General features: G+C 39.2%; 2 protein-coding genes across 5 annotated transcripts in view; one reads left to right on the top strand and one right to left on the bottom strand.

The window, feature by feature from the left end:
• txndc16 (thioredoxin domain containing 16) overlaps nt 1-20,995 on the bottom strand; it is an 88,524-nt gene extending 67,529 nt beyond the window's left edge. Inside the window, exons 1-10 of one of the 3 annotated variants that reach the window (XM_052023000.1) lie at nt 20,789-20,995; nt 18,896-19,137; nt 17,100-17,182; nt 16,306-16,379; nt 14,790-14,864; nt 12,564-12,685; nt 7,211-7,301; nt 5,193-5,349; nt 1,216-1,382; nt 632-692 (exon numbers count right to left, since the gene is read on the bottom strand). In XM_052023000.1, the coding sequence (XP_051878960.1) occupies nt 632-692; nt 1,216-1,382; nt 5,193-5,349; nt 7,211-7,301; nt 12,564-12,685; nt 14,790-14,864; nt 16,306-16,379; nt 17,100-17,182; nt 18,896-19,052 (987 nt within the window). In that variant the 5' untranslated portion in view covers nt 19,053-19,137; nt 20,789-20,995. The remainder of the gene's footprint in view (nt 1-631; nt 693-1,215; nt 1,383-5,192; nt 5,350-7,210; nt 7,302-12,563; nt 12,686-14,789; nt 14,865-16,305; nt 16,380-17,099; nt 17,183-18,895; nt 19,138-20,788) is intronic. The other 2 variants (XM_052022983.1, XM_052022992.1) reach the window with 2 other exon arrangements.
• Nucleotides 20,996-21,047: 52 nt separating this feature from the next.
• Nucleotides 21,048-24,782, top strand: part of gpr137c (G protein-coupled receptor 137c) — a 35,402-nt gene continuing 31,667 nt past the window's right edge. The window contains exon 1 of one of the 2 annotated variants that reach the window (XM_052023013.1): nt 21,048-21,614. In XM_052023013.1, coding sequence (XP_051878973.1) covers nt 21,228-21,614 — 387 coding nt within the window. In that variant the 5' untranslated portion in view covers nt 21,048-21,227. The remainder of the gene's footprint in view (nt 21,615-24,782) is intronic. The other variant, XM_052023023.1, reaches the window with a different exon arrangement.

Below are 24,782 nucleotides of genomic sequence, written 5' to 3'. Positions count from 1 at the left end.
CCATTGATCCCAAGTGATCAGACATGTGCTCTTAGATAGCTAGTTCTAGTTCTGAAAAGAGGCCTTCACCAAGTTCATACTGGCAGATTTACTCCTAATTTTTCCACACTGAAGGATTAGAAGTTCAAGTTATTTTCAATCTTTGAATGTGCTGAATTAACCAAAGTAAAATCAATAGCAACTTCTTTCAATGAGAATTCTGACATAACTAAACATCTCATGGTATCCGAATAATAAAGTGTGGATCAAATGGCAACAGAGTAACATAATTACATGGAGGCTCTTAAAGATGAGGAAACAAGAAACAAGGTGAGCAGATTCAGAGGGTTCTAAAGAATAAAGTCTAATTGGTTGTAAGCTGTACCACTGACTAGGCAGCTTCATGGAGGGATCAGGTGTGTAGGGGGTCCAGAGGCACTAGTAAAACTAAGTATCAGAGGCAGGAGACACTGGGGCCAAAGGCAATCATAAGCAGCAAAAATATAGCTTGAGGAAAAGGGAAGATGTAGGTAGATGGGCAGAAGAACCATGTGGAGATCAGCAGGGAAATGTAAGGAGACGTATGAACACAATTTCATGCAGCTCAGAATGCAAACAACCAAGTTTCAAATGATTAAAACAAATGCCCTACTCCTCCAGCAGATCTGAAGCCTACAGTAACATCTTCTGGCACATTAGACTGCAGCTGGGCCCTGTTGAAGTTGAAAGCAAACAGTATCACTTACTGAAATACATTTTAAAAGAACAGTAAAAGACTTTAAATAAAATTGGTATCATTAGTTTTGTACCATTAGTTAATACTTTCATTTAAAATCTTTATTCTGATAGACTGAGCTGTAAATTTAAAAACTGTCCTTTAATTTGTAAAGTACTGTACTTATATTATTTTTTTTAAAATAGAGTCATAGAATCAAAGTGATACAGTACAGATACAGGCCTTTCAATCCACCAAGTCCATTTCCACACCTTTGGCATGTTCAGTTGTGCAGCAGTCCTTCTGAACTTAAGGGTGAAATGCATTGGACTGAGAATAATGCACAACACAGGTCAAATCAGCCAAGGTAAAGGAGAGATTTAATTGGCCAAATTTCTAAATTTAATGTACAAAATTTGGATAAAAGATCAGAATTGCTGAAAAGGATTGTAAGTGTCCTTTTCACTTCATTTTGTACATTAATTTGCTTTCTTCTAAATGCTTTTTCAGAGCAAACTTACCTTGGCACTAAAACAACTCCTGCTTTTCCAAGTAGCTGCCAGGCTACAGATTCTGCAGTTATTCGGTCATGTTTATATGTCTCTCTTTGTGTGAAAAGAAATACAACTGGCATTTTTAACTGCGTATGCACTGTAGAGACCTCTTCTGGTCCAACAGAAGACTCCACCTGAAGAATTAGAGAGGGGTAATGTCAGAATCAGGTTTATTATCACTGACTTATACGTCATTACATTTGTTGTTTTGCGGCAGCAGTACAGTGCAAAGACATAAAAATTACTATAAATGACAAAATAAATGTATAGTGAAAAAACATAGTGCATGCGTCTATCTAAAAGCCTCTTAAACTCCACCAAACTGCTTCCAGTACTACCTCTGGTAACCCATTCCAGGCCCCTGCCACTCTCTGCATAAAAAAAACTTGCCTCTCACATCACCTTTATACTCCCCCCCAACCCTCTAACCTTAAAAGCATGTCCTCTGGTGTTTGACATTTCTACCCTGTGGACTGTCTACCCTATCTATGCCTCTCATAATTTTAAAAACCTCTATCATGTCTCCCCTCAGTCTTCAACACTCTAGGGAGAACAAACCAAGTTTGTCCAACCTTTCCTTATAGCTCATACTCTCTAATCCAGGCAGCATCCTGATAAACCTCCGCTGCACCCTTTCCAGTCTCCACATCCTTCCTATAATGGGGCAACCAGAACTGTACTCAATACTCCAAGTGCAGTCTGACTAAAGTTTTATGTAGCTGCAGCACGACTTCCTTACTCTTATTCTCAACACCCCTACCAATGCACCACCTTTACCATCTTATCCACTTGTGCAGCAACTTTTAGTGAACTGTGGACTTTGACCCAAAGATCCCTCTGAACCTCAATGCTGTTAATGGGCCTACCATTAACTGTATATTTTCTCCTTTCATTTGACCTCCCAAAGTGCAACACCTCACACTTACCTGGATTAAGCTCCATCTGCCACTTCTCTGCCCATATCTGTAACTGATTTATATCTCGCTGTTTTCTTTGATAATCCTTCACACTGTCCACAACTCCACCAATTTTGATGTCAGCTGCAAACTTGTTAATCCACCCATTTACATTTTCATCCAAATCATTGATATACATCACAAACAACTGAGGTCCCAGCACCGATCCTTGCGGAACACCACTGGTCATGGACCTCCAGCCAGAGTAACAGCCTTCCACCCCTACTCTGTTTTCTACGGGCAAGCCAGTTCAGAATCCAAACTTACAATTCACCCTGGATCCCATGCATCTTTATCTTCTGAATCAACCTGCCATGAGGGACCTTATCAAATGCCTTACTAAAGTAATGTAGATGATGTCCACTGTCTTACCCTCATCAAGCACCATTGTCATCTCCTCAAAAAACTCGATCAAGTTTGTAAGGCATGACCTGCCCCGCACAAAGCTATGTTGACTGTCCCTAAGCAGGCCATGCCTTTCCAAATGTGCATAAATCCTATCCCTCAGTATCCTCTCAAATAGCTTCCTTACCACTGATGCGAGGCTCACTGGCCTATAATTACCTGGATTATCCCCGTTTCCCTTCTTGAACAAAAGAACATCATTAGCTACTCTCCGGTACTCTGGGACCTCGCCTGTTGCTAGTGAGGACATAAAGATCCTTGTCAAAGTCCCAGCAATCTCCTCACTTGCTTCTTTCAATATTCTGGGATATATGCCATCAAGCCCTGGGGATTTATCCACATTAATGCTTTTCAGAAGACCCAGCACTACCTCCTCCTCAATTTCAAAATGTCCCAGCACAATAGCATGCCCCACTCTTTTTTCACTATCCTCCACTTCCTTCTCCTTGATAAATACAAAAACAAAGTATTCATTTAGTACCTCAGCCACTTGCTCAATCTCAAAGCACAAATTCCGTCCTTTATCCTTAAGTGGACCTACCCTCTCCTTACTTCTCCTCTTTCTTAATACAAGTATAAAACACCTTGGGATTATCCTTGACTCTGCTCACTAAAGACATTTCATGACCCCTTCTGGCCTTCCTAAATGCCTGCTTGAGCACTTTCCTGTTATCTTTATATTCCACAAGGGTCTAGTGGGATTTTAGCTTCCTAAACCTTAGGTATGCTTCTTTTTTCTTCCTGACTAAATATAGGACCTTTCGGGTCACCCAAGGTACCCTTACCTTACCATCCTTGTCCTTACTGGAACATGCCGATCCCGAGCTCTGCTCAGCAGGTCTTTAAACAATTCCCACATGTCAGATGTGGACTTGTCCAATAGGAGCTGCTCCCAATCAACACCCCTTAACTCCTGTCTTATTCTGTTGTAATTTGCCCTTCCCCAATTTAGTACCTTTCCACATCATCCAATTTTATCCTTACCCATAACTATGTTCAAACATAATGAGTTGTGGTTACTATTCTCAAAATGTTCACCCATTATCAGGTCTATCACCTGGCTTGGCTCATTTCCCAAAACTAGGTCCAGTATGTTCTCTCCTTTAGTTGGACTCTCTACATGCCGCTTCAAGAACCCTCTTGGATACCCTGAAGAAATCTTCCTTCCCCCCAATCTAAGTTTTTTGTATTAAGGAAGCTCCAGTCAATACTGGGGAAGTTAAGTTCCCCAACTAGGACAACCCTGTGGTTTCTGAACCTTTCCATAATATGTCTACGTATCTGTTCCTCCACCTCTCAGTGGCTATTGGAAGGCCTATAGTATAATATCATCAACGTAATTGCACCCATCCTATTTCTCAGCACCCAAACTGCCACTGTGGATAAACCCTCCAGTAGGTCCTCTCTGAGTACTGCTGTGACATTCTCCATTATCAGTAGTGTAACCCCTCTAGCTCTTTTATCCCCCTATCACGTCTAAAATAACGAAACCCAGGAATGTTGAGCTGCCAGTCCTGTCCCTCGCGCAACTAGGTCTCTGTAATGGCAACAACATCGGAACTCCATGTACTGATCCAGACTCGAAGTTCATCCTTCTTACTCATAATTCTCCTTGCTGCCCTTCCTTTCAGCCTTACTCACGGTATCATACCATCTTTCTTGCCCTCAACCCTACCACCTGTTGCCCTGCTGCTGTGGTTTCCATTGCCCGCCACTCTAGTCTAAATCCTCCCAAGTTGCACAAGCAAAACTCGCAGCAAGGATATTGGTTCCCCTGCAGTTCCAGTGCAAACCGTCTTGTTTGTACAAGTCCCACCTGCCCTGGAAGAGAGCCCAATGATCTATAAATCTGAAGCCCTCCTTCCTGCACTAGCTCTTTAGCCACGTATTGAACTGCACTATGCATCTGTCACCTCACTAACATGTAACACAGGTAGTAATCCTGAGATTACAACCCTGGAAGTCCTGCTTTTTAACTTTCTACCTAGATCCCGAAAATCACTTTACAGGACCTCAACCCTGCTCCTACCTATATCATTGATACCAATATGGACAACAACATCTAAGCTGCTCACCCTCCCCCTTCAGAATGTCCTGTCCCCACTGCGAGGCATCCTTGACCCTGGCACCAGGGAGGCAACACACCATCCTGGAGTCTAGATGGTGGCCACAGAAACGCCTATCTCTACCCCCTATCACTATCGCTCTGCCTGATTTCACCCATCACTTCTTTGCCCCAGAGCTACTGGTGCTGGCCTCTGAAAGGTCATTTTGTCCCCCCCCCCCCCCCCCCGCCCCCAAGAGTATCCAAAGGCCATTAGTGAAGGGAATGGCCACAGGGGAATCCTGCACTGTCTGCTTACTCCCATTACTTCTCCTGGTGACCACCTCACTAAAACTTTCACCTGTGATATGCTCAGAATCCCTGATGATCCGGAGTACATCCAACTCCAGCTCCAATTCCTTGACCCAGTCTGTCAGGAGCTGCAGCTAGGTGCACTTCCCACAAATGTAATCATCATACTGGGTTAAGAATTTATCATAATTCCTTGCTGGTGAATGCAGGTTCAATATTTAGCTCACCACAAGCGGAGCCTCCAGCACTTTGAGATAGGAATGTATATTCACAGTGGTTAGTGGCTGTTCAAGGAAGAATCTCTTGCATGGTTGAGTTCTATCTACGACCATCTTGCAATGACAGAACCAAAGTCTTGCTGAAAGTTTATCTGAATCTTCCAAACTGCATGTTAAAATTATAAATAAGTCATCATAACTGAGACACAAGAATAGTTTAACACACATTTCCAGCAATTCATATAACCATAGTAATTAACAGAAACCTGAGAATAAACATAGGTTCATGTCCTTCCTCTACTTGGGCAAGTTAACAGGAATGGCAAAAGGTCTGTGAATTTGGAGAGTACCTAGCACATCAGTTCACCACTTCTTCTGTTGGAATTATTGGAGCACTATTTAGGGGAAGGGGAGACCAACCAGTTTCCCAACCTGGGTACATGCACACCTGTTGCCCCGAAGAAAGCTTTCAACATGGCAAAGGGGTCTAAGATCAGAGTGCATAGGTTCAAGGTAAGGAGTAAAAGGGTTACAGTGGATCTGTGGAAGAATTTTTTCATCCAGAGGGTGAATTAAATAATGGGATTAAAATAGACAGGTACTTGATGGTCAACATTGACATAGTGGGCAAAAGGACTTGTTTCTATGCTGTATGACTCTTATGATTCTATAACTATGACATAGGTGAAAGGGCACAGAAGCAGGACATTTGGCCTATCAGTCCTTACCAATGTTTATACCCAAGCCTCCTCACAATCTTTCTCATCCAAATCTAGCCGTACTCTTCTTATTTATGCATCTAGCCTCCCCTTAAAAGCATCTATAGAAAGCAATAACCAATCTTTGAGATAGCAGGTTCCATATACTCAGCATTCTTTGCATAAAGAAATTTAATCCAAATTCCCTATTGGATGGCTCCACCACAAACAGAAACATTCTCTTTATAGCTGCTCTATCAATACCGAGCTCACCTCACAGCCTTCTTTTCTCAAACTAATGGAGACCCAGTCCATTCATTATTTCTGGATTTATATAACCTCAAGATTATGCTATTATTCTTCTAAATCTTATCGGCACCTTCTCAAATACCACAATATCCTTTCACAATCAAGTATAGTATTCTGATATGCGTCTAACCCCTGGTTCAATACAGGTTGACTAATTCTTTTTTCCCCAGATGTTTTTGAAATAATATCTAACTAGTACTTCACATATGTCATAATGCAAACATTTAACTTTTTCTCTGTAAAGCATGTATTCCATTTAATTTCCTATGGCTTTGCTCACAGTACGTTGAAGCGCACAGTGTTTTATTAAACATGGAATGCAGTGCAGAGCATTTTATTCTGCCAGGGTGAGTACAAATATCCCATTACTGTAAACAGTCCCATACCCTTTACAAATAGGAAGTCAACCATCAGTGGTAACAGAGAAAAAAATGTCTTTATTTTCTAGGAAATGACCATATGTTTTGTATCTATAACAAAGCCATATCACTTTGAACTATGGTGGTCTTAATGTCATTTATTATTTGCTCTGTTTCCCACAGGGGATTTATTTTGTACTTAAGATATAAACTAAAATGTTTATTTATTTGACTCACTTTGCATACTTGTTCCTAAAACAAAGACAGAGCTTTCAATGAGATATCTGCTGCCCTCTCACATTAGATCCATGATGATATTGATTAATCTTCTCTTTAAACCACTGCAGTCATTATGTAATGGTGCTGCAACACTGATGAACAGCAAGATATTGCAACCTTTCAGCCCAACAACATTGCACTCAGTGGCAGAGTTTGCAGATCATGCAATGCTACCATATTAACACACCACTTTTTTCTTCTTTTTACCTCCACTGATAGCTATGTTGTCTTTGTAAGTTCATGCATTAGTTTAACAAGTAAATTTTCTGGCCTATATCTCAACAGAACAGTTATTACTTTAATTAATTCACACTAAATTTTAATTTAAAATTCTGAATAATAATTTCTTATTCATTGCTTTTCCAATTAGGTCCATACTTACTCTAAGTCTTCCAAAATACTTTGTTCTGTGGTTAATACAAATTGATACTTAGCACCGTAAACAAAAGCAGTTTCCATTATGGCTCTATGCTCTATGACAAAGCATAAACAATATATTATCATTAATGTATATCAATTCTGAAAAACCAACAACCAAATACATTCTTTTTTTAACAAAACAAGATATATTTAATAAATTTGGCTGCTAATGCATCTTGGATAATATCAAATTTTGTCCAATCTGACTCTCTGACAGTCGCTTGGAAATTAAATAGGGCTCAGGTGTCAGGTACTACTGAGTTGGCCACACACACACAAAGTAAGCCCTTCCTTTATACACCGCACCAGTGCAGAGTGTGCAAAGAAAATGATTTGAGTCCAGGGCCATGGACAGGTGTAAGGAATTGTTTGGGAGATGGTTGTGGGGAGGAGATGGTGGCCTGTGTTGTGGGTCAGTGAGTCAGAGGGTTGCAACTAATTTTAAGGACAGGAGAGAGATGGGAATATCAGATGATCAGTAGTGGGGGGGGGGGGGGGCGGGGTTGGTGAAGGGATGCCTGTAGGAGAGCCAGAGTAAATAACTTAAAAAGGGACCCAGCTAGGCTGGGTTCATGGTGACAATCTGGAACATGCTCAGACAGGTCCCCTTTAAATCTTACAGGCACTGTAAAAGCCTTCCTCTGCACACATAGCCTGCAGGGCCACTCCAACCTCAATGAAAATCATGGAAGTCACACCTTTACGTGCACTTTGTTGTCAAGGGATGCCACTGGACATATCCTGAATTCTCCATGCATTGATTGGCAGAAGCAAAACGAACTCAAAACAAAAACCATGGACTTTGCAAACTTTCCACGATTATTCTCAACACTGATGCCCACAAAGCTGTATCCTCAGCCCCCTACTCTACTCCCTATACACTCATGATTGTGTGGCCAGATTTTGCTCGAACTCCACCTACAAGTTTGCAGCTGATACCATCATAGTGGGCTGAATCTCAAATAACAATGAGTTGGAGTACAGGAAGGAGATAGTGAGCCTAGTAACATGGTGTCATGACAACAACTTTTCCCTCAATGTCAGCAAAACAAAAGAACTGGTTGTTGACTTCAGGAAGGGGGGCAGTGCACATGCTCCTGTTTACATAATGGTGCTGAGGTTGAGTGGGTTGAGAACTTCAAGTTCTTCGGAGTGAACATCACCAATAGCCTGTCCTGGTCCAACCATGCATTCACCATGGCCAGAAAAGCTCACCAGTGCCTCTACCTCCTCAGAAGCTTGGCATGTCCCCTTTGACACTCACCAATTTTTATTGATGCACTGTAGAAAGCATCCTATCTGGATGCATAGCGGCGTGGTATGGCAACTGCTCTGCCCATGACGGCAAGCAACTGCAGAGAGTTGTGGACACAGCTCAGCACATCACAGAAACCAGCCTCCCCTCCATGGACTCTGTCTACACTTCTCGCTGCCTTGGTAATGCGGCCAACATAACCAAAGACCCCACCCACCCCAGACATTCTCTCTTCTCCACCCTCCACAACCACCCCCCCCCCCCCCCCAATTGGGCAGAAGATATAAAAGCCCGAAAGCACGTAACACCAGGCTCAAGGACAGCTTCTATCCTGCTGTTATAAGACTAGTGAATGGTCCCCTAAGATGTACTCTTGACTTCACAATCTACCTTGTTATGGCCTTGCACCTTATTGTCTACCTGCACTGCACTCTCTCTGTATCTGTAACACTTTATTCTGCATTCTGTTATTGTTTTCCCTTGTACTACCTCAACGCATTGTTGTAATGAAATGATCTGCCTGGACGGCATTAAAAACAAGTTTTTTCACTGTACTTTGGTACATGTGACAATAATAAACTAATTTACCAATTTACTAAGTTGCAAGTTCATTCTTGTGTTATTTGTCATATTTATTGGATTATACATCATACAAGAACATGGCATTAAGCAACTTAATATCCATACATTTTAAATTATTTTCTGGCTGCAGAATAGATCTTAGTTAACAGGGTCATTGCTCATGTAAAGATATCCACTGCCAACCATTTGGGACTGGCCAAAACCTTCCAGTAAAATCTTTAAGTCATGCAGTAAGACACAAAAATGCAATTCAGTAGAAGAACAGTTGTCACGTTAATGCGCAATACATGAACTTTGAAACTGCATGAGGGACTAAATTTTTTTTCCAAAAGTTTAAGTGATTTGTGGGAAGGCATAATAGCTCCACTTAGTGGCTTGTCTCAAAATAACTTCAAGTTACCATTGCCATTTAACACCAATTCCTATTAGTGCACCATCTGGTGGTGTGATAGCCAGCTACCACGGGTCATCAGTGAAATATTCACATTGCAATTGTTAAGGAAGGAACTGCACTTAATGAATGTTTGATGTTAAAAGGGGTCAATAGGAGGACTGATGAATAGGTAAGTGTAAAAATGGCAGGGATACCAGAAGGGTACATGCATTCCGTACTGTTGGCATTAATTCTAGTGTTACCTAATGCTCAAATGTTCCCTTTAATAATAATAATGATAATGAGATTCCAACTCAAAAGATATATTAAACATTTGTTTTTTAATTAATTACCATTTATTAGAAAATCTGAAAATTTCTGCAATAAATTTGATTTTTATATGAATTGATTTATTAGTGTAGATATATAGACCAGAGTCCAGTAGCTTAAATGGATTGTATCCATCCAGTTTCTATAGCTATGGACTAAAACTGTTGTTGCTTTCATGAGAAACACAGAATTGCCTAACAACACTTGCCTCACAGCTCCAATAATTCAGGTTCAATCCTGACTTGGCTACTGTGCATGATTGCCCCAAGGCTATATCCCCTGGCTGCTCCACATCCAAAAGACCTGTTGGTAGGTTAACTGGATACTATAATTACCCCTAGTTAGGTGGATGGCAGGAGAATCAGGATGGAGTTGATGGACACATGAGAGAGAATAGATTTCATGGAAGATGGGGAAAGGAGATTAATAGGAACCTGCATAGATTCAATGGGCCAAATGGCCTTTTATGTCAGAGTAAGTACATGAGATGTGAAGGTATAAATTTACAGAAACAAGCGAATATTGATTTCGTACATAACTCCTCCATGATGAATAGCGTGGGATCAGTGGAATTCTTAATAAGTGGTATCATGCTAAACCTGAAAACCAAGAGGCTCTGAACAAGCTAATATCCAGTTGAACTATGCCTTCCTAGGGGTATCAAAGTAACCTACTATGGAGAGCTAGGTCTATGCTTATAATAACGAGGCTTTGTCCCTCAGATTTTGGCAGCCATTTAAATGTCCTACTAACTGCGCCCTTATTCTCTCCCTCAAGAGGGTTGGACTTTAGAAATAGTAAAGTATTGGTACAATTGTACAGGATACTGGTGAGGCCATAACTGCAGTACTGTACACAGTTTGTGTCCTCTTTTTTGAGAATTATTTGAGAAAGGATACACTGGCATTGGAGGCAGTCCAAAGAAATTCACCAGGCTAATTCTTGGAATAAGAGGATTGTCCCATCACAAGCAACTAAGATTAGAGTGATAAGTGATCAGAGTTTAGATGAGTAGCAATTTTATTAAAACACACATGATCCTGAGGGGTCATGACAAGGTAGATGTCAAGATATTTCCACTAATGGGTGAATCCAAAATGAGGGGACACTCATTTAAAACTGAGATGTGTAGAAACTTCTCACAGAGGGAGGTAAATGTCTGGAATTCTTTCCCCAGAGGGTTGCGGAGGCTGAATCACTAGGGGTATTTAAAGTGGAAATGGATAATTTTTTGTAAGATCAGGGAATTGAGGGCCAAATGGGAACTGGCACAGAAGAGGAGATGAGACCAGTGGCAATCAGCCATGATTATAATGAATGGCAGGGCAGGCTTGAGGGGACGAGGCCTTCTCCTGTTCCTATTTTCTTTTGTTCTTATGTTCTCACTACCAGAGATGATTCTCTCTATCTACCAAACCCATTTTCTTTCACACACAAACAATTCATATTCTTTTCTCTCATCTTTCCAGTACGTGCTCCCTCTCACTACATACTCTCTCATAAATACTACTCAATCACACTCTCACACACAGAGCCTTCACTCATTTTCACTCTCCTCTACTCTGCCTCAACCATTCTGCCAGAACACATATTTTCCTCTCTCTCTTTCATACTGCCAGTACTTCTATTTCTACTAGTACACATTTTCTCTATGTCTCAAAATATCAATGCACAATCTCTCCCCCCATCAGCAGAAGATTGAAAGGTTCACAAAAGGAGGCAACACAACGGTCAAACTGCAACTACATTACCCTCACTGCATCACTGAGGTTTTGACACAGCTGTAACAATCTGAAAAGGTGAAAGGATGTGCAACAGAGCACATTGTTTTTGACCAGTACCCAGATTAAGGCAGGAAATTGAAAGCACATCAATCATATTTTTGAACTTGGAGACTAACTTATAATCAGTGTTTAATTGCTCTCTAATTTATAATGAAGCTTGCCAATGAAAATAGGATTAGATGAAGGAGACCATGAAATTTAGCTGCATAATGAAGGCAGTAGTGTCAAGATAAAACAAAGTACATATCATCAATATGCAACAGAAACTAAACAGCCTCTAGAAGAGCAAAAAATCTGTTGGAGGAAATCAGCGGACTCGGGACTGCGTCCTGATGCAGGGTTTCGACCCAAAACATTGACAATTCCTTTCCTCCCACTGATGCTGCTTGACCTGCTGAGTTCCTCCAGCAGATTGTTTGTTGCTCCAGATGCCAGCAGTCTCTTGTGTTTCCAGCATCTATAATAAATGTTCCCAAGATGCAGAATGCAAAGAAGTAAGAGGGGAGTTCTCGGGGCAGGGATGGGGAGGGGTGGGGAAAGCACTAAAATACTTCAGGAGACTACCATGTGGGTAGGTGAGAACTCATCCCTTTGTTATACTGATTCTATTGGGCACACAGGTTAGAAACAGACATAGCTTTCATTCGGTAGATAAATGAAGGAGGAATTGACTGGTTATACTGAACGTCATGGAGAAGTCTGGGATGGAAAATAGGTCAAAGTCACAGAAAGCACTGTCAGTGACAAAGGTAGTTACTGTGCTGAGCCAGAGTGGAAAGGAAGCAATAAGAAGCTGAATCAGCAGTATGTGACATCAGAGCAATTTTCCCAACATTGTCTGAAACTAAATTTGGTTTAACACAATATAATGAAAAATACAAACAACTGTCTTGGTCAACATTATCCACTATTATCAGGGTTGCAGTAGTATATTGCAAAATACTGAGAAACCAGTTAAATAAAATTAAATATAAAACTATTTTGACAATACCTGGAACTCCTATTGCTCGTACAAATGTAACTACGACATCACCTCGTCCTTTCATATCATTTTCAATGTCATGGAGATCCACCAATGAGGACACATATTTTATTTCATTGAATAGCAAGACACTATAACAGAGCAGTACATGTTTAGAGTCATCCAAGGAGCTCAGCATAAAATAAAGACCTTTAAGTTGCTGAAAGTAGTAAGTCTGATTCCTTTCCCATTGAAGCTACAGAGAAATTATTGTGGTCTTAAAAAACAAATAACATAGCTGACTTCATTCTAATTATTACTGTAAATCCTCCACTATTTATTACTTCAAGCTACTCTGCAGGATTTCTGATACATAAACTACTTTGGGTAATTCTGAAATGTGGAAAGCAAATAAATTGTTTCAAATTTTACAGTCAATTAGTATGTTAGTTTAAATTAAGAGTTTAAAAAGCCCCAGGTTCAATTCCATGATGGTGCTGCATTACTACTTAAGGGGGATAAAAAAGGCAATTAAATTGATCCCGACATGAATTAGAAAAAGATAAAACATTGCAAGTGTTCCCAGTCTTAATTCTGAAAAGGGACTCTTACCAGTAAGCTTGCAATCATGATGGAGGAAAAGACTCCTCACTACACTGTTCATACAACCAAAACAACTGGCACCCACTGCAACTCACTGTTTGCACACGTAGAGGTCAGACTAATATCATGGCAGGGGTGGCTGGGGCACACTGAACTTTAATCGAGAAGAGAGATTATTATTAGAATAAATTCTAGTTTGGAAGAAGCATTTAACTGTACTATTACGATCTTAGTAAAATGTTTTAATCAGCCATATTGGATACACCCCACGTCATTTTGTTAAATTGAGAATTTGATCACTTACGTTGTATCCATCACTGTCCAAGTGATAACATTTACAATATGGAAACAGTGAACAATTATGCAGAAGTTCAAGAGGAAAATGCTGGTTAAAAATCACATATAACATAAAAATAAATATTGGCAGGGGTGGAATAAAGTGACAGAGTTAAAGAACACAAAAAATGATTAAATGGGTCTTATACCCATTGTTCAAGAATGGAAAAAAAAATTACAAAAAGCCAGAGAATCAGGGATCAGCTGAAACAAGAAATCGTGGTCTTATATCACATTTAAGGTCAGGTGGGTTTAGCTTGATGCACTTTGTGGCCTTTAAACTACATTTTTCAGCAAAGATGAGCGTTGGAGACCATACAAGAGGCAAAATAACGCTTTTACTGCTTGATGCGATTTATTGTAATAATACACCAAGGTCTTCTGTTTTCCATTTGTATCTCAGTTGCTTGCTGTGTGAGATGGAATCAATTTTGTACCAAATTTCTGTAAACATTGATAAATAAGTGGTACTGCCTCATCAGAAAATGGACATTCATCACTTTCATGCCTTCAGCCAAACTCAATGAATGGCATGTGTTGTTGTTGTCTGTACAGTTGGTCATCATGAATCAGTTCTGGTTATATTGCTAGATTTTTCATTATGTTCTTAGTTTAATTTCTCCATCTCTCATACAGACTCTATACTAAGTCTAGATGCTACAGTATTATAGGATACAGCGACCCACAAAGAGTAAAGGTGAGTGAACAGATAGCTTTGATGTAAATTGAAGTACTGATGTTTGCTGGAACAATTCCTCATGGGGGCGGGGGGGGGGGGGGGGCGAGGTGGGGAAATGCTATTGACTCTCTCCACCCAGAGTAAAGCTAGACAAACGTTAACCAGAGGTTGTATTATTGACAGCAATTCAGTATTTTGTAGGTCCTCAGGAAGATAAAGTTTATGGAAAACAATGAATTTCTAGGATGATAACTCAACCCTTCAGAAGAACACCCAATCAAAGAAAGAATGCTATCTGTGATATATAGCAGTTCCATGCCAAATAAATTACTGGTCTGGATGCTACCCTTTCCTTTACTATGATACTGAAGAATGCTGAAATATGATAATTAATTTCAAGGTCAGTGGAACTCTGTTTTCTGAATCAAAGCAATAAACATAGGCTTATCTTTGCTAAGTTTTCATCTTTTAATTAATAAAAAATAATCATGCATGTAGACTTTTGATGAAATGACACAGGACGTCAATTTCTATTAAAAAAAGCTAGAAATCTTATTTAAGTTTCTGTGACTATTTGTTCTTGTCCATTTTACAGTAACTGATATCAAAATGGAAAAAAAATACTTGAACATACTTACAATAATACATTTGCTACAATTGCATCCACATCAAATAATGCATCAATTGCAAAGCTCCGAAGCATTATATTACCCCTATTAATAGAGAAAAACACAATTTTAAGCATCAGTTACCAATCTTCATTACATTGAGCTTATTGTAGTGGCCAGAAGGTTAAAATATACTTCATCAGTGTTAGTTAAAAGAAAGTTATCAGGGAGATATTTTCAGTAAACTGACTTAAATCACTTTTAGGTCTCAATACTTGTTGCTGATGAAGCAAAGTGGTAGTTTGAGAAAGCCACCTTATCCTTCACTTAGACACTGTTCATCCTTAGAGTTAGCACTGATCGCAACAATGTCAGATTGCAAACTGTGCTCATATTTTCAGATAGAAAATATTGGTAATAAATTTTGCTATTGCTGGCTTTGCCACCCACAGACTCATCCTTTGATTTTTTTTTACATCATTATACCACTCAGTTTTGTCATGCAGCATCATTCCTTTTCGTCATTCAATATCTTCCACTCTGCTATAAGGCATTTCCTTTTGTTCTTTCATCCTTTCTACTTGCTTAAAATTTCTTACACAAACCTAATGTTTTCTAGTGCCGATGAAAAGTGACAAATCTTCAACATTAACTTTGTTTCTTCTCCTCATCTGCTGCCTGATCTGTTGACTATTCCCATTTTTTTCTGTTCTACACCAATAAGTATTATGTTCAGTTCAGGTCATTACTACATAGGGAGACAGCCAAGCCACATCAGACCAGAGAGTGAAGTATAAGATAAGGAAATACACCATACATTTGGTCCCTGGTACTTTGTGAGATTATGTTACTAAATCACAACATACAGAAAAATTAGATCCAGTAACTGATTTAGACTAAACAATGTAAATATATTACAATCCATGGATTAAGTTCAAGTTTATTGTCCTGGGCATAGATACTCAAGAGTATAAATGCCATGAAAATTAGCTCTTTTGTGCAGCAGCACAGTACATTACAAACATAAATTACATATTCTGTTAAATAAATTAATTTAAACTAACTTTAAAAATATGTACATTAGGCATCAGAGGTTCTAAACACAGGTGTTATCATCTAATGGAACAGATTCCTGAGCAATTAGGCAGCAGCAAAAATCCTTGAGGAACAATTGAATGTTTTAATGAGGGATTTATCCCTTCTTCTATCTGAATAAGCCAATGGACTCCAAAGAATGCAATATACATAGTGCAACAACCCAAACACTTTAGAAGCATCAATAGCAGGAGTTCCTCAAATATTTCCTCCTTTTTTATATACAAAGCAAAATTGCATTGTCTCACACATACACACAGAAGTATTAACTACCAAGGGAACAAAAAAGTTGTGCTTAGCCCATATACTTCGATTTTCCATGAGTCCAAAAATCTACCCATATAAATATGTTGACTAAGCAACAAAGCTCTCCGATTGAGAATATTCGCTCAAAATGGAAGATCTTTTCTTAAGCATCTCATGATAGTATTACAAATATATGTCAATTTACCGGAAAAGGTATGCTTTCTTCAGGACATCGTTATTTTCACAATATTTTGGCACATTTTCTGTGGTGCAATCAACCTACAAAAAGTTGCAGAATGCTTTAATAGGATAATGTAAAGGTATAAAAATGCTTACATTCCAACAATACTTTGCTTTCTAGTACTTATTCTTTTTTCCACCAAGGAGCTTCACCAATTTTCTCCTCCATTCTCCTAAGTAGTAAGAATGCCCAGATCCTGGCTTTTATTTTAATATCATTTAGTGTCCACCTCGTCATGCTTGAAATGGTGGAAGATGCCCTTCTTCTTAAACAGCCACAGTCCCCATCATGGGTTGTATTTTTCCAGAACCAAGACCAACTTTTTTTTAATATATTTTAATCTTCTTATTGATAATCATGCACCAAAACTCTAGTATTAGCACTACATGATCAGTACACACCTATCATTTTTCCCCTCTGCTAGAAACCGCCAATCAGTACTTCCAAATATCAAGATAGTCAAGACTGACAACTCAGGAGTGCACAATATAAAAATGTTGCAGCAGTATCCTACCCATTTTGTACAACCACCATTTGGGTTACACCGTGTGGTCACCACTGTAATAACGAGACAGTTATATTTCATTCACATTGTCTTCTATTGTCATTTATTTTAATAGCTATATAGGTTTTTCTCACTAAAATCAAGAATATATTTTCTTGCCCCACATCTCTCCCATATTTATAAATATAGCATCCAATTCTTAATGATAAAAGCATTTAAAACAAATTGTTGCAGAGGAGGCCTTTTAAGTCACCTGAGCCACTGTGATGCCATACTCCTCAAGTGATTCTGATGACTTTTCTAGCTGTTGAAGGAAAAGGCTGATTGATGGGTTTGCTGAAAAATAAAATAATGCTTTAGTGCTTTAAACAGTATTTCTTCTATAATTAATTGAAACGCCAGCCTATGTAATGTACTTGTCACCTGCCAACTTTACAACTCAGAGGCAGGACTATTTAACTAAGCCATGATGGAAAGTAGGAACAGGGAAGGAAAATGAATGGATTCAATAAGTACGAAAGAGGTTTCCTCCGGGTGCTCCGGTTTCCTCCCACATTCCATACGGGTTAGGAAGTTGTGGGCATGCTACGTTGGTGCCGGAAGCGTGGCGACACTTGCAGGCTGTCTCCCAGAACACTCCACGCAAAAAGATGCATTTCACTGTGTGTTTCAATGTACATGTGACTAATAAAGATATCTTATAGTAACCAAAGTGTTCAATTATCATTAAGGTGAATTTCAAACTAACTTTAAAAATTAGACTATTTCTAAAAGAAACTAAAATATGAAACCTACATTGATACTTCTCAAGTGAATACTACAGACCAGTCAAAGGTGGAAAAAGTCGTGTGCAATTTTCCTCCAGGAATTAAAATACAATTTCAAAAACAATTACATTGCCTTTGAGCTATTTTTGGAGGGGTACTCTTCAAGGTTAAGTGATCAATCATCTGCTTTAGGTATATTTTTTATTTAATATATGCTTGTCCTGGTGTCAAGCACTCAACAGTGTAGGTTAGGTACAAAGTGAACCTCTTGTGCACGAATCACAAGTTAGCAGGCAAGTGCAACTACTTAAGAGGACACACGGCATATTGCCTTTTATTCCAAAAGAGTTGAAGTTTAGAAATAGGGGAATTTGTTACAATTGCACAGGGCATTGGCAAGACCACACCTGGCGTACGCTGCAGAGTTTTGATCTTCTTACCTAACAAAAGATATAGCATAGGAGGCAGTGGAAAGGGGATTCGCCAGGCTAATTTCTGGGATGAGAGGACTGTCCTGTCAAGAGAGGCTAAAGAAGTTGGGTCTGTATTCTTTGTTCAGAAGAATAAAGAATGATCTTATTGAAATACAAAGATCCAAGGGGGCACGCCAGCATGGATTTTGAGATATTTTCACTAGTGGGAGAGTCGAACAAGGGGACATGCTTTCAAGATAAGGCGCCGGTCATTTAAAAGAAAGGTATGTAAAATTTCTTCTCACAGAGGGTAGTGAATCTTTGGAATTCTCTTCCCCAGAGAGCGTGGAGGCTAGCTCGTTGGAAGTATTTTAAGTGGAAGACGACAATTTTTTGGAAGATTGGGGGATTGAGAGCATAGGGAAAGACTTGAGGCCTGGAATAGATCAGTAAGTATCATATTGAATGGCAGGGCAGACTTGAGGAGCTTGGTGGCCTATTTCTGCTCCTATTTTCTTGTGCTTCCAATACATTGCCTCAAAAATTATCTTTAAGCCCAATCTTAGAAAAATATCCATGCCAAACCATCGCTGGCCTGTATTTTATATTTTATAAACCAACTTCTGGCCTCCACATGAGACTATCCATTTTGACAGCAGTTAGTACAGAATCATGAACACTCATATAACCTCAGCCATCATTTTCAAAACAAAGTTGAACAAAATTTAAGATGGAAAGACCAATTAACTACCACATGCAAAAAAATGACCAATGCTTTGAATATACAAGATAAACACAGATGATACAAGGTTTTAAGTTTAATGCAGAATTATGTTTCAAGTACTTAACCCAATCAAGTTAATGCTTACTTGTCCTTTTGAAGTATATCAAAGAAGGTTTTCCGGTCTGCAGAATATTGACAAAGTGCTGCTGGTTTGTATTGGGAAGTATCTTTGTACCATCGAGGATGCTGAACTGACCAGTACACAACAAAACTAAGTAAAGATAGCAATGCCTTTGAGCCATTTTAGTAGATAAAGGCAACGATGATCTCAGGAATTACTTAAATAATTTGAATGAAATCCTCAACAATATTATTCTCCATTTCAGTCTGGAAAAAAAAAGAAATTAGCAGTAAGATCTATCCCACAAACCAGGTTTAACTGCCACAATTTATCATTAAGATACAAGGTTGCCAACTTCAAGTCCAGTGCTACATATTGTATGAGGTATGTTAGTAACACCAACTTAGCAACAGAACCACAGACTTTAGACAGAAAAAGAGTTCACTTATTATAAAACATGACGCATCAAGAATTATCTCCAAATAACCCATTTGGTGGAATACATAAACACTTGCATTATAAGAATTTTCTATTTAGAATATCAATCCTTCACTTCAAAATTCCTTCCACAATTAAGCTGATCATGTTGTTTTCAGGTGAAAATTAAAATCAATCAACATTTATAAAAAGTATTTTTTTTAAAGTTGAGACACAAGAGATCCTGCAGATGCTGGAATCTGGAACAACACACACAAAATGATGGAGGAACTCAGCAGGTCGGGCAGCATCTATGGAGGGAAATAAACAGTCAACGTTTCATTTTGAGACCCTTCATCGGGACTGGAAAGGAAGAGGGCAGAAGCCAAAACAAAAAGGTCAGGGGAGGGGGAGGAGCACAGGGTTGAATAATTTCAGGCAAAAACTACTGTCCCCAATTTTTCAGATAGCAGCTATTGGTGATGATTCTGCACTTGCCATTTACACTTTCTCTACACCTACTTTTGTTTTACTATTCCATTTTAACCTAAACAAACGTCTAATTAAGTCTTTTCCTTTTGTTATTACGTCTCCTCCATAATTTTCCTTAAATTCACAATCTATTTTCCCCAGTACTGAAGAAATAGTAGCCTCAAATGTCAACTTGATTTTTGCTCCAGAAATACTTCCCAGTATTAATTCTTCCAGCATTTTCTGAATTAAACAATACTAGCATGGTTCTAAGGGCAGAGGATTTTAGCAATAAGCTTATGCTGGAAAAGCTGGTGTTGTTCTTCTTGGAGCAAAGAATGCTGAGAGAAGATTTTATAGCTGTTACAAGATTATTTAGGTGGGGAAACTGTTCCCATTAGCAAATCGTTCAAGGGGACACAGACGAGATTCTGGCAAAATGATACAAGGGGGGGATGTGGCGTGAAAGTTTTTATGTAGTTGTGCTTTAGATCATGCTGCTTGCAAGAGTGTTGGAAACAGAATCAGGCCTTTCAAAAAAGAAAAGGGATGGCCATTTAAGAGAGAATACGGGACTAGTTTCACAGGGCGAAGAGTGGGGAGGGAGATGTGTGGAGAATGGCATTGATGAATTTGCACTACTGAGAGCTAGAATCGACTTACTGAGCCGAATTGATTCTTTTTAGACCGTTACGATTCTGCAGCTAACTGCATAAATAAAAACTGAAAGTGGTGAAATTACTCAGCAGGTCAAGCAGCATCCGTGGAGAGAGTAAAACAGAATTAACGTTTCAGTTCCGTGGCCTACTAGCAAGCGTTCCGATGGATGGCTATCGACCTGAAACATTGCGTTTCTCCTTCCAAAGTCGCTATGTGGCTGCTATTTTCGGGGTCTCTGATTTTATTTCAGAGTACCAGCATCTGCAGATTTGTTTTGGTTTTTTTTCCCCCAATAACTATCACACAAATTCTGCCTAATTTTCCAATGGAACACAAAGCATCGCCAGCTAATTCAGAAAACAAACACACCGAAGACACTGAAGAAGGCACAGCGACTGCCCGCACTAACCCCTGCCTGCACAGCCCTACCTGACCTTATTGTTGGCCGGCCGGCCAGGTTCGCTGCAACCTTACAGCTGAACCCCCACGTCTGCCACTCTGTCATTGGCGCTTCTGCTGTCCTGGTTGACAATGATATTGTTAATTGGATATTTCTGGTGTCAATTAAACCGTTGGCCGCCGCTTCCGGTACTAAAACAGATTTCTGAATACGCATGCGTTAATCTCAGACCCGCCCTCAGACAGATTGACGTGAAGGGATGACACGACTTCCCCAATCAGAGGCTGAAATAAAGTAGGGGGCGGGGTGGTAGGCGGCAGGCTGGATGTTTTTTTTGTTGGAGCTGAGGTAGCGGATGGATGGAGAGCCTCTGTCTATGGTTACTGCAATAACTGGATACTCGTGACCATGTCCCTGCAGAGCTCAGCAGCAAATGCGGGTCTCTTCTCTTCACTGACGGCAGCTCCGGACAAGCCGATTGAGGCTGCAGTGCCCCCATCAGTAGAGCTCGGCTTGACCGTGGTTTACACCGCTCTGTACTCTCTGCTTTTTCTCTTCGTTTACCTGCAGCTCTGGTTGGTCTTGCACTACAAGCACAAGCGCTTCAGTTACCAGACCGTATTTTTGTTTCTCTGTCTGCTCTGGGCAGGGTTGAGGACTGCCCTCTTTTCGTTTTACTTTAAAAATTGTGTCCAGGCCAATCAGCTGGAGCCTTTGCCTTACTGGCTGCTGTATTGTTTCCCTGTGTGTTTGCAGTTCTTCACGTTGTGTCTGCTAAATCTTTATTTTGCACAGGTACGTTTTTAGAAAGAAAAAGTAAAAATAGAAATTCACTTTAATACCAATTTTACGTATTTTGACGGATAATTGACATTGTAATCTCTAGAGACCGCAGAAGCATTAGCCAACGCGATGATGTACGAAATTGTCTTTGTCCTTTTTAATGTAGAGATAACAGTCGGCCGTGTTCTGAGATGTAAATCAGATTGTCTCATACAAATTTCGACTATACTGATTTCTGAGAGAAACGTAGATGGTGGTGATGTACATTTTAAATACTTGTTTTGTTCTGGTGATATTTAAGTCCCAACCTTAAAATAAAAAGTAGTATTTAAAACCGTTTCATTCCAATGTTAGACAAATACCATTCATGACGCTCATTGGTTTGACTGCCTCTTCGTTTCAATGCAGTGCTCGGCTTTTTAATATAAAATCTTTTTGCCCTTTTTCAAAAACCCTGAAGTCAGTTGCAGCATGTTTTTTTTCTATTCGGTGGTTGCTAGAAATTCAGAATGAAATATTTCCTAAAGTGGATAGAATTGTCAATTCGTAAATCTGATGGTATCAATTTTGTGTTTCTTTGATCCAAGCAATTAATTGTCGTGTCGCGACTGAAGCGATTGAGTTACCTGACGGGCGATTTGCAGGTGTCGACAAACGGTTGTTAAACTTTTGGGAAGGATTTGGTGTAACAACCCGTTTTACAGCAATGACGTATTCAGCGCAGGCTTCGGGTATCCATTGAATTAGTATTGTCAAATTGGTCCCGCAAAGAGGGACATATTCTAAAACTTTTTAATCATACGCAAGTCATATTTATCACAAAACTGTAGAAATTATTGTTTTTGAAGCTTACTCGAGAATACCTTTGGTATCCTGTTTGCTTACCCTCGAACAGCAAATGATTTAATGTTGGGAAAATATTTTAGAGAAAATTGATTTATAGAGGCGATCCACCTCGGGGTTGGGGCATTGTACATCAGGCCAGTGCTCCTCCTAATCTCAATTCGAGTTTAAACTTTTACCGTGTCTAGTTGTCTCCAAAAATAATTGCGCAAAATGTCAACATGATCAGCAACAGATTTCAAATTTCGGGATTATATATAATGTTATAAAAGCGATTCTATTTCCATCCAATTTGGAAATATTTGTAATTTTATGAAGAACCGGCGTAATAACTTTCCATCTGCATTGAGTACCCGAGTCCCACTGGACTCATCAACTTGTTTGATGCAATAATTTTAATGTCTTTACTTGCTCTGATAGCAAACAGTATGCAAACCGTTGCTCTTATCCATTTGACCCAAAATAATGGTTCCATATTAGTCCCACACCGGCATCAAGGAGCCGGTGTCTTGCCATCCGGAAATTCCTAAACAGTAAGTTCCCCCATTTTCATCTCATGAACTATTTCAAGCCCGTTTCATCGACCCAAGCTTTTGGTTTTGGTGCTAGTGTTTTCCTCTGTATTGTGAATATTTAAAATTCTCTTCCCCAGAGAACAGTGGGTGCTGAGCATTACATGCTTTAAAGGCTAAGATTTTTGGACTAAAGGGGGCTGGGGGTTATGGGGATAAGGGAGGAAGATGGAGTTGAGACTGGTTCCATCAGCCATGATATTGATGCTGGAGCAGGTACCAGAGGCATTTGACCTACTACTCCTTCTGTTGAGATCAAACATAAGCAATAAGAGTGTTTATGCACTTGAGAGACATTGAACCTTTGTTTTTAAAAAAAAATAAGTTATCTTGAGTTGAGTCATAATTTGGATTGTAAACTGCAGTACAACTGAAATTTGTCATTACAGCTGTTTAATGCCCTTTTGCTTTTCTGAAAATGTTACTTTAATATATTAAAGGGAGAAATTATATAATACTATTAGATTGTAGCATTTATCTGCTAGGCAGCCAATTATTAACATAGGTGCATGGAGAACCAAGTGTTTGGTGCCCTGCTACGAGTGGTGAGCTCTTAGCTTTTGCTTGTCATTGGAACTAATGACCATCTTTGATTTTGTACTCCTTGCAAAATGGGGTAAAAATCAGATGTTAATGGATAACCTTTTACAGTTTTGGATTGAATCATTGTTTCTTGCAAAGTTTAAATGCATTTTTTGCATCGGTAAATAAGTATCTAAAGTAGGACTGAAACCTTCTGAGCTATTGACGTTCTCTGCCTGGGTTTATTTACCTTATCACACAGTGCAAAGCTCTCTATAAACACTTTACAGGTCTAATGCTGGCTTCCAGTTATTAAGGCAGGAGTTTGAATCTTGAATCCTTACTGCCTGATGAAGTATATTACATTTGACTGTGAATCCCTAAAGCTGAAAACAGATTAAATATTGTAATTAAAACAGAAAATGTTGCAAATGCCTAGCTGGTCTGGAGACTAAGAAACTGAATTAATGTTTTTGATTGCAATTTCAAAAGGGGTCCTGAATATAAGTTATAAACCTTGCATTGAAAGTGAACAAAAACTTGTTGCCTTAAAATGTAAGCATACTGAACACTCCATCGTATGCATTCTAAGGGATGTAATTTAAGTATCCAAAAACCTGAAAGAGAATACAAATATTAAAAACAAAATTACTTTCTATGGGTTTGGGTATCACCATATCAAATAGCACAGCTTCTACCAATATGGAAAGCAAAGCTATCAGTTATGATTTAATTAACTGAACAGGCACATCTATCCCATTCTTATTTGCATTTTTATTTTTTTTTCCCCCAGCAGCAGGACATGTTTCCCATTTTAATCGGAATCTGGTTTATTAATACTGACATATGTTGTGAAATTTGTTGTTTTATGGCAGCAGTACAATGCAAGACATAAAAATTACTAAGTTACAAAACTAAGTAGTGCCAAAGAGGAAAAAACAAGGTGGTGAATGTTGAGCCTGAGTCTTCAGGCTCCTGTACCACCTTCCTTTTGTTTACAGACCTCATCACATCACTATCAAGAGTTTTTAAAATCCTATATTGCTAATTGCTGAAGTATTCCTGCATAAAATTCTCTTCCATAAAATGCATGTTTTTATAAGTACTTATCTGCTTCCTTAGCAATTGGTATATTTCTGAAGTGTGGGGGGCTGGAGGGGGCAGATGGGAATGGGAAGAAGAAAGTGGGGTGGAGAAGGAAGAAAATAAGGATATTTTTCCTCAAAATACTTAGATTGAAAAT

The sequence above is a fragment of the Pristis pectinata genome, chromosome 1, assembly GCF_009764475.1.
Source record: "Pristis pectinata isolate sPriPec2 chromosome 1, sPriPec2.1.pri, whole genome shotgun sequence".
NCBI lineage: Eukaryota > Metazoa > Chordata > Chondrichthyes > Rhinopristiformes > Pristidae > Pristis > Pristis pectinata.
This window is presented reverse-complemented; position numbering and strand designations above follow the sequence as displayed.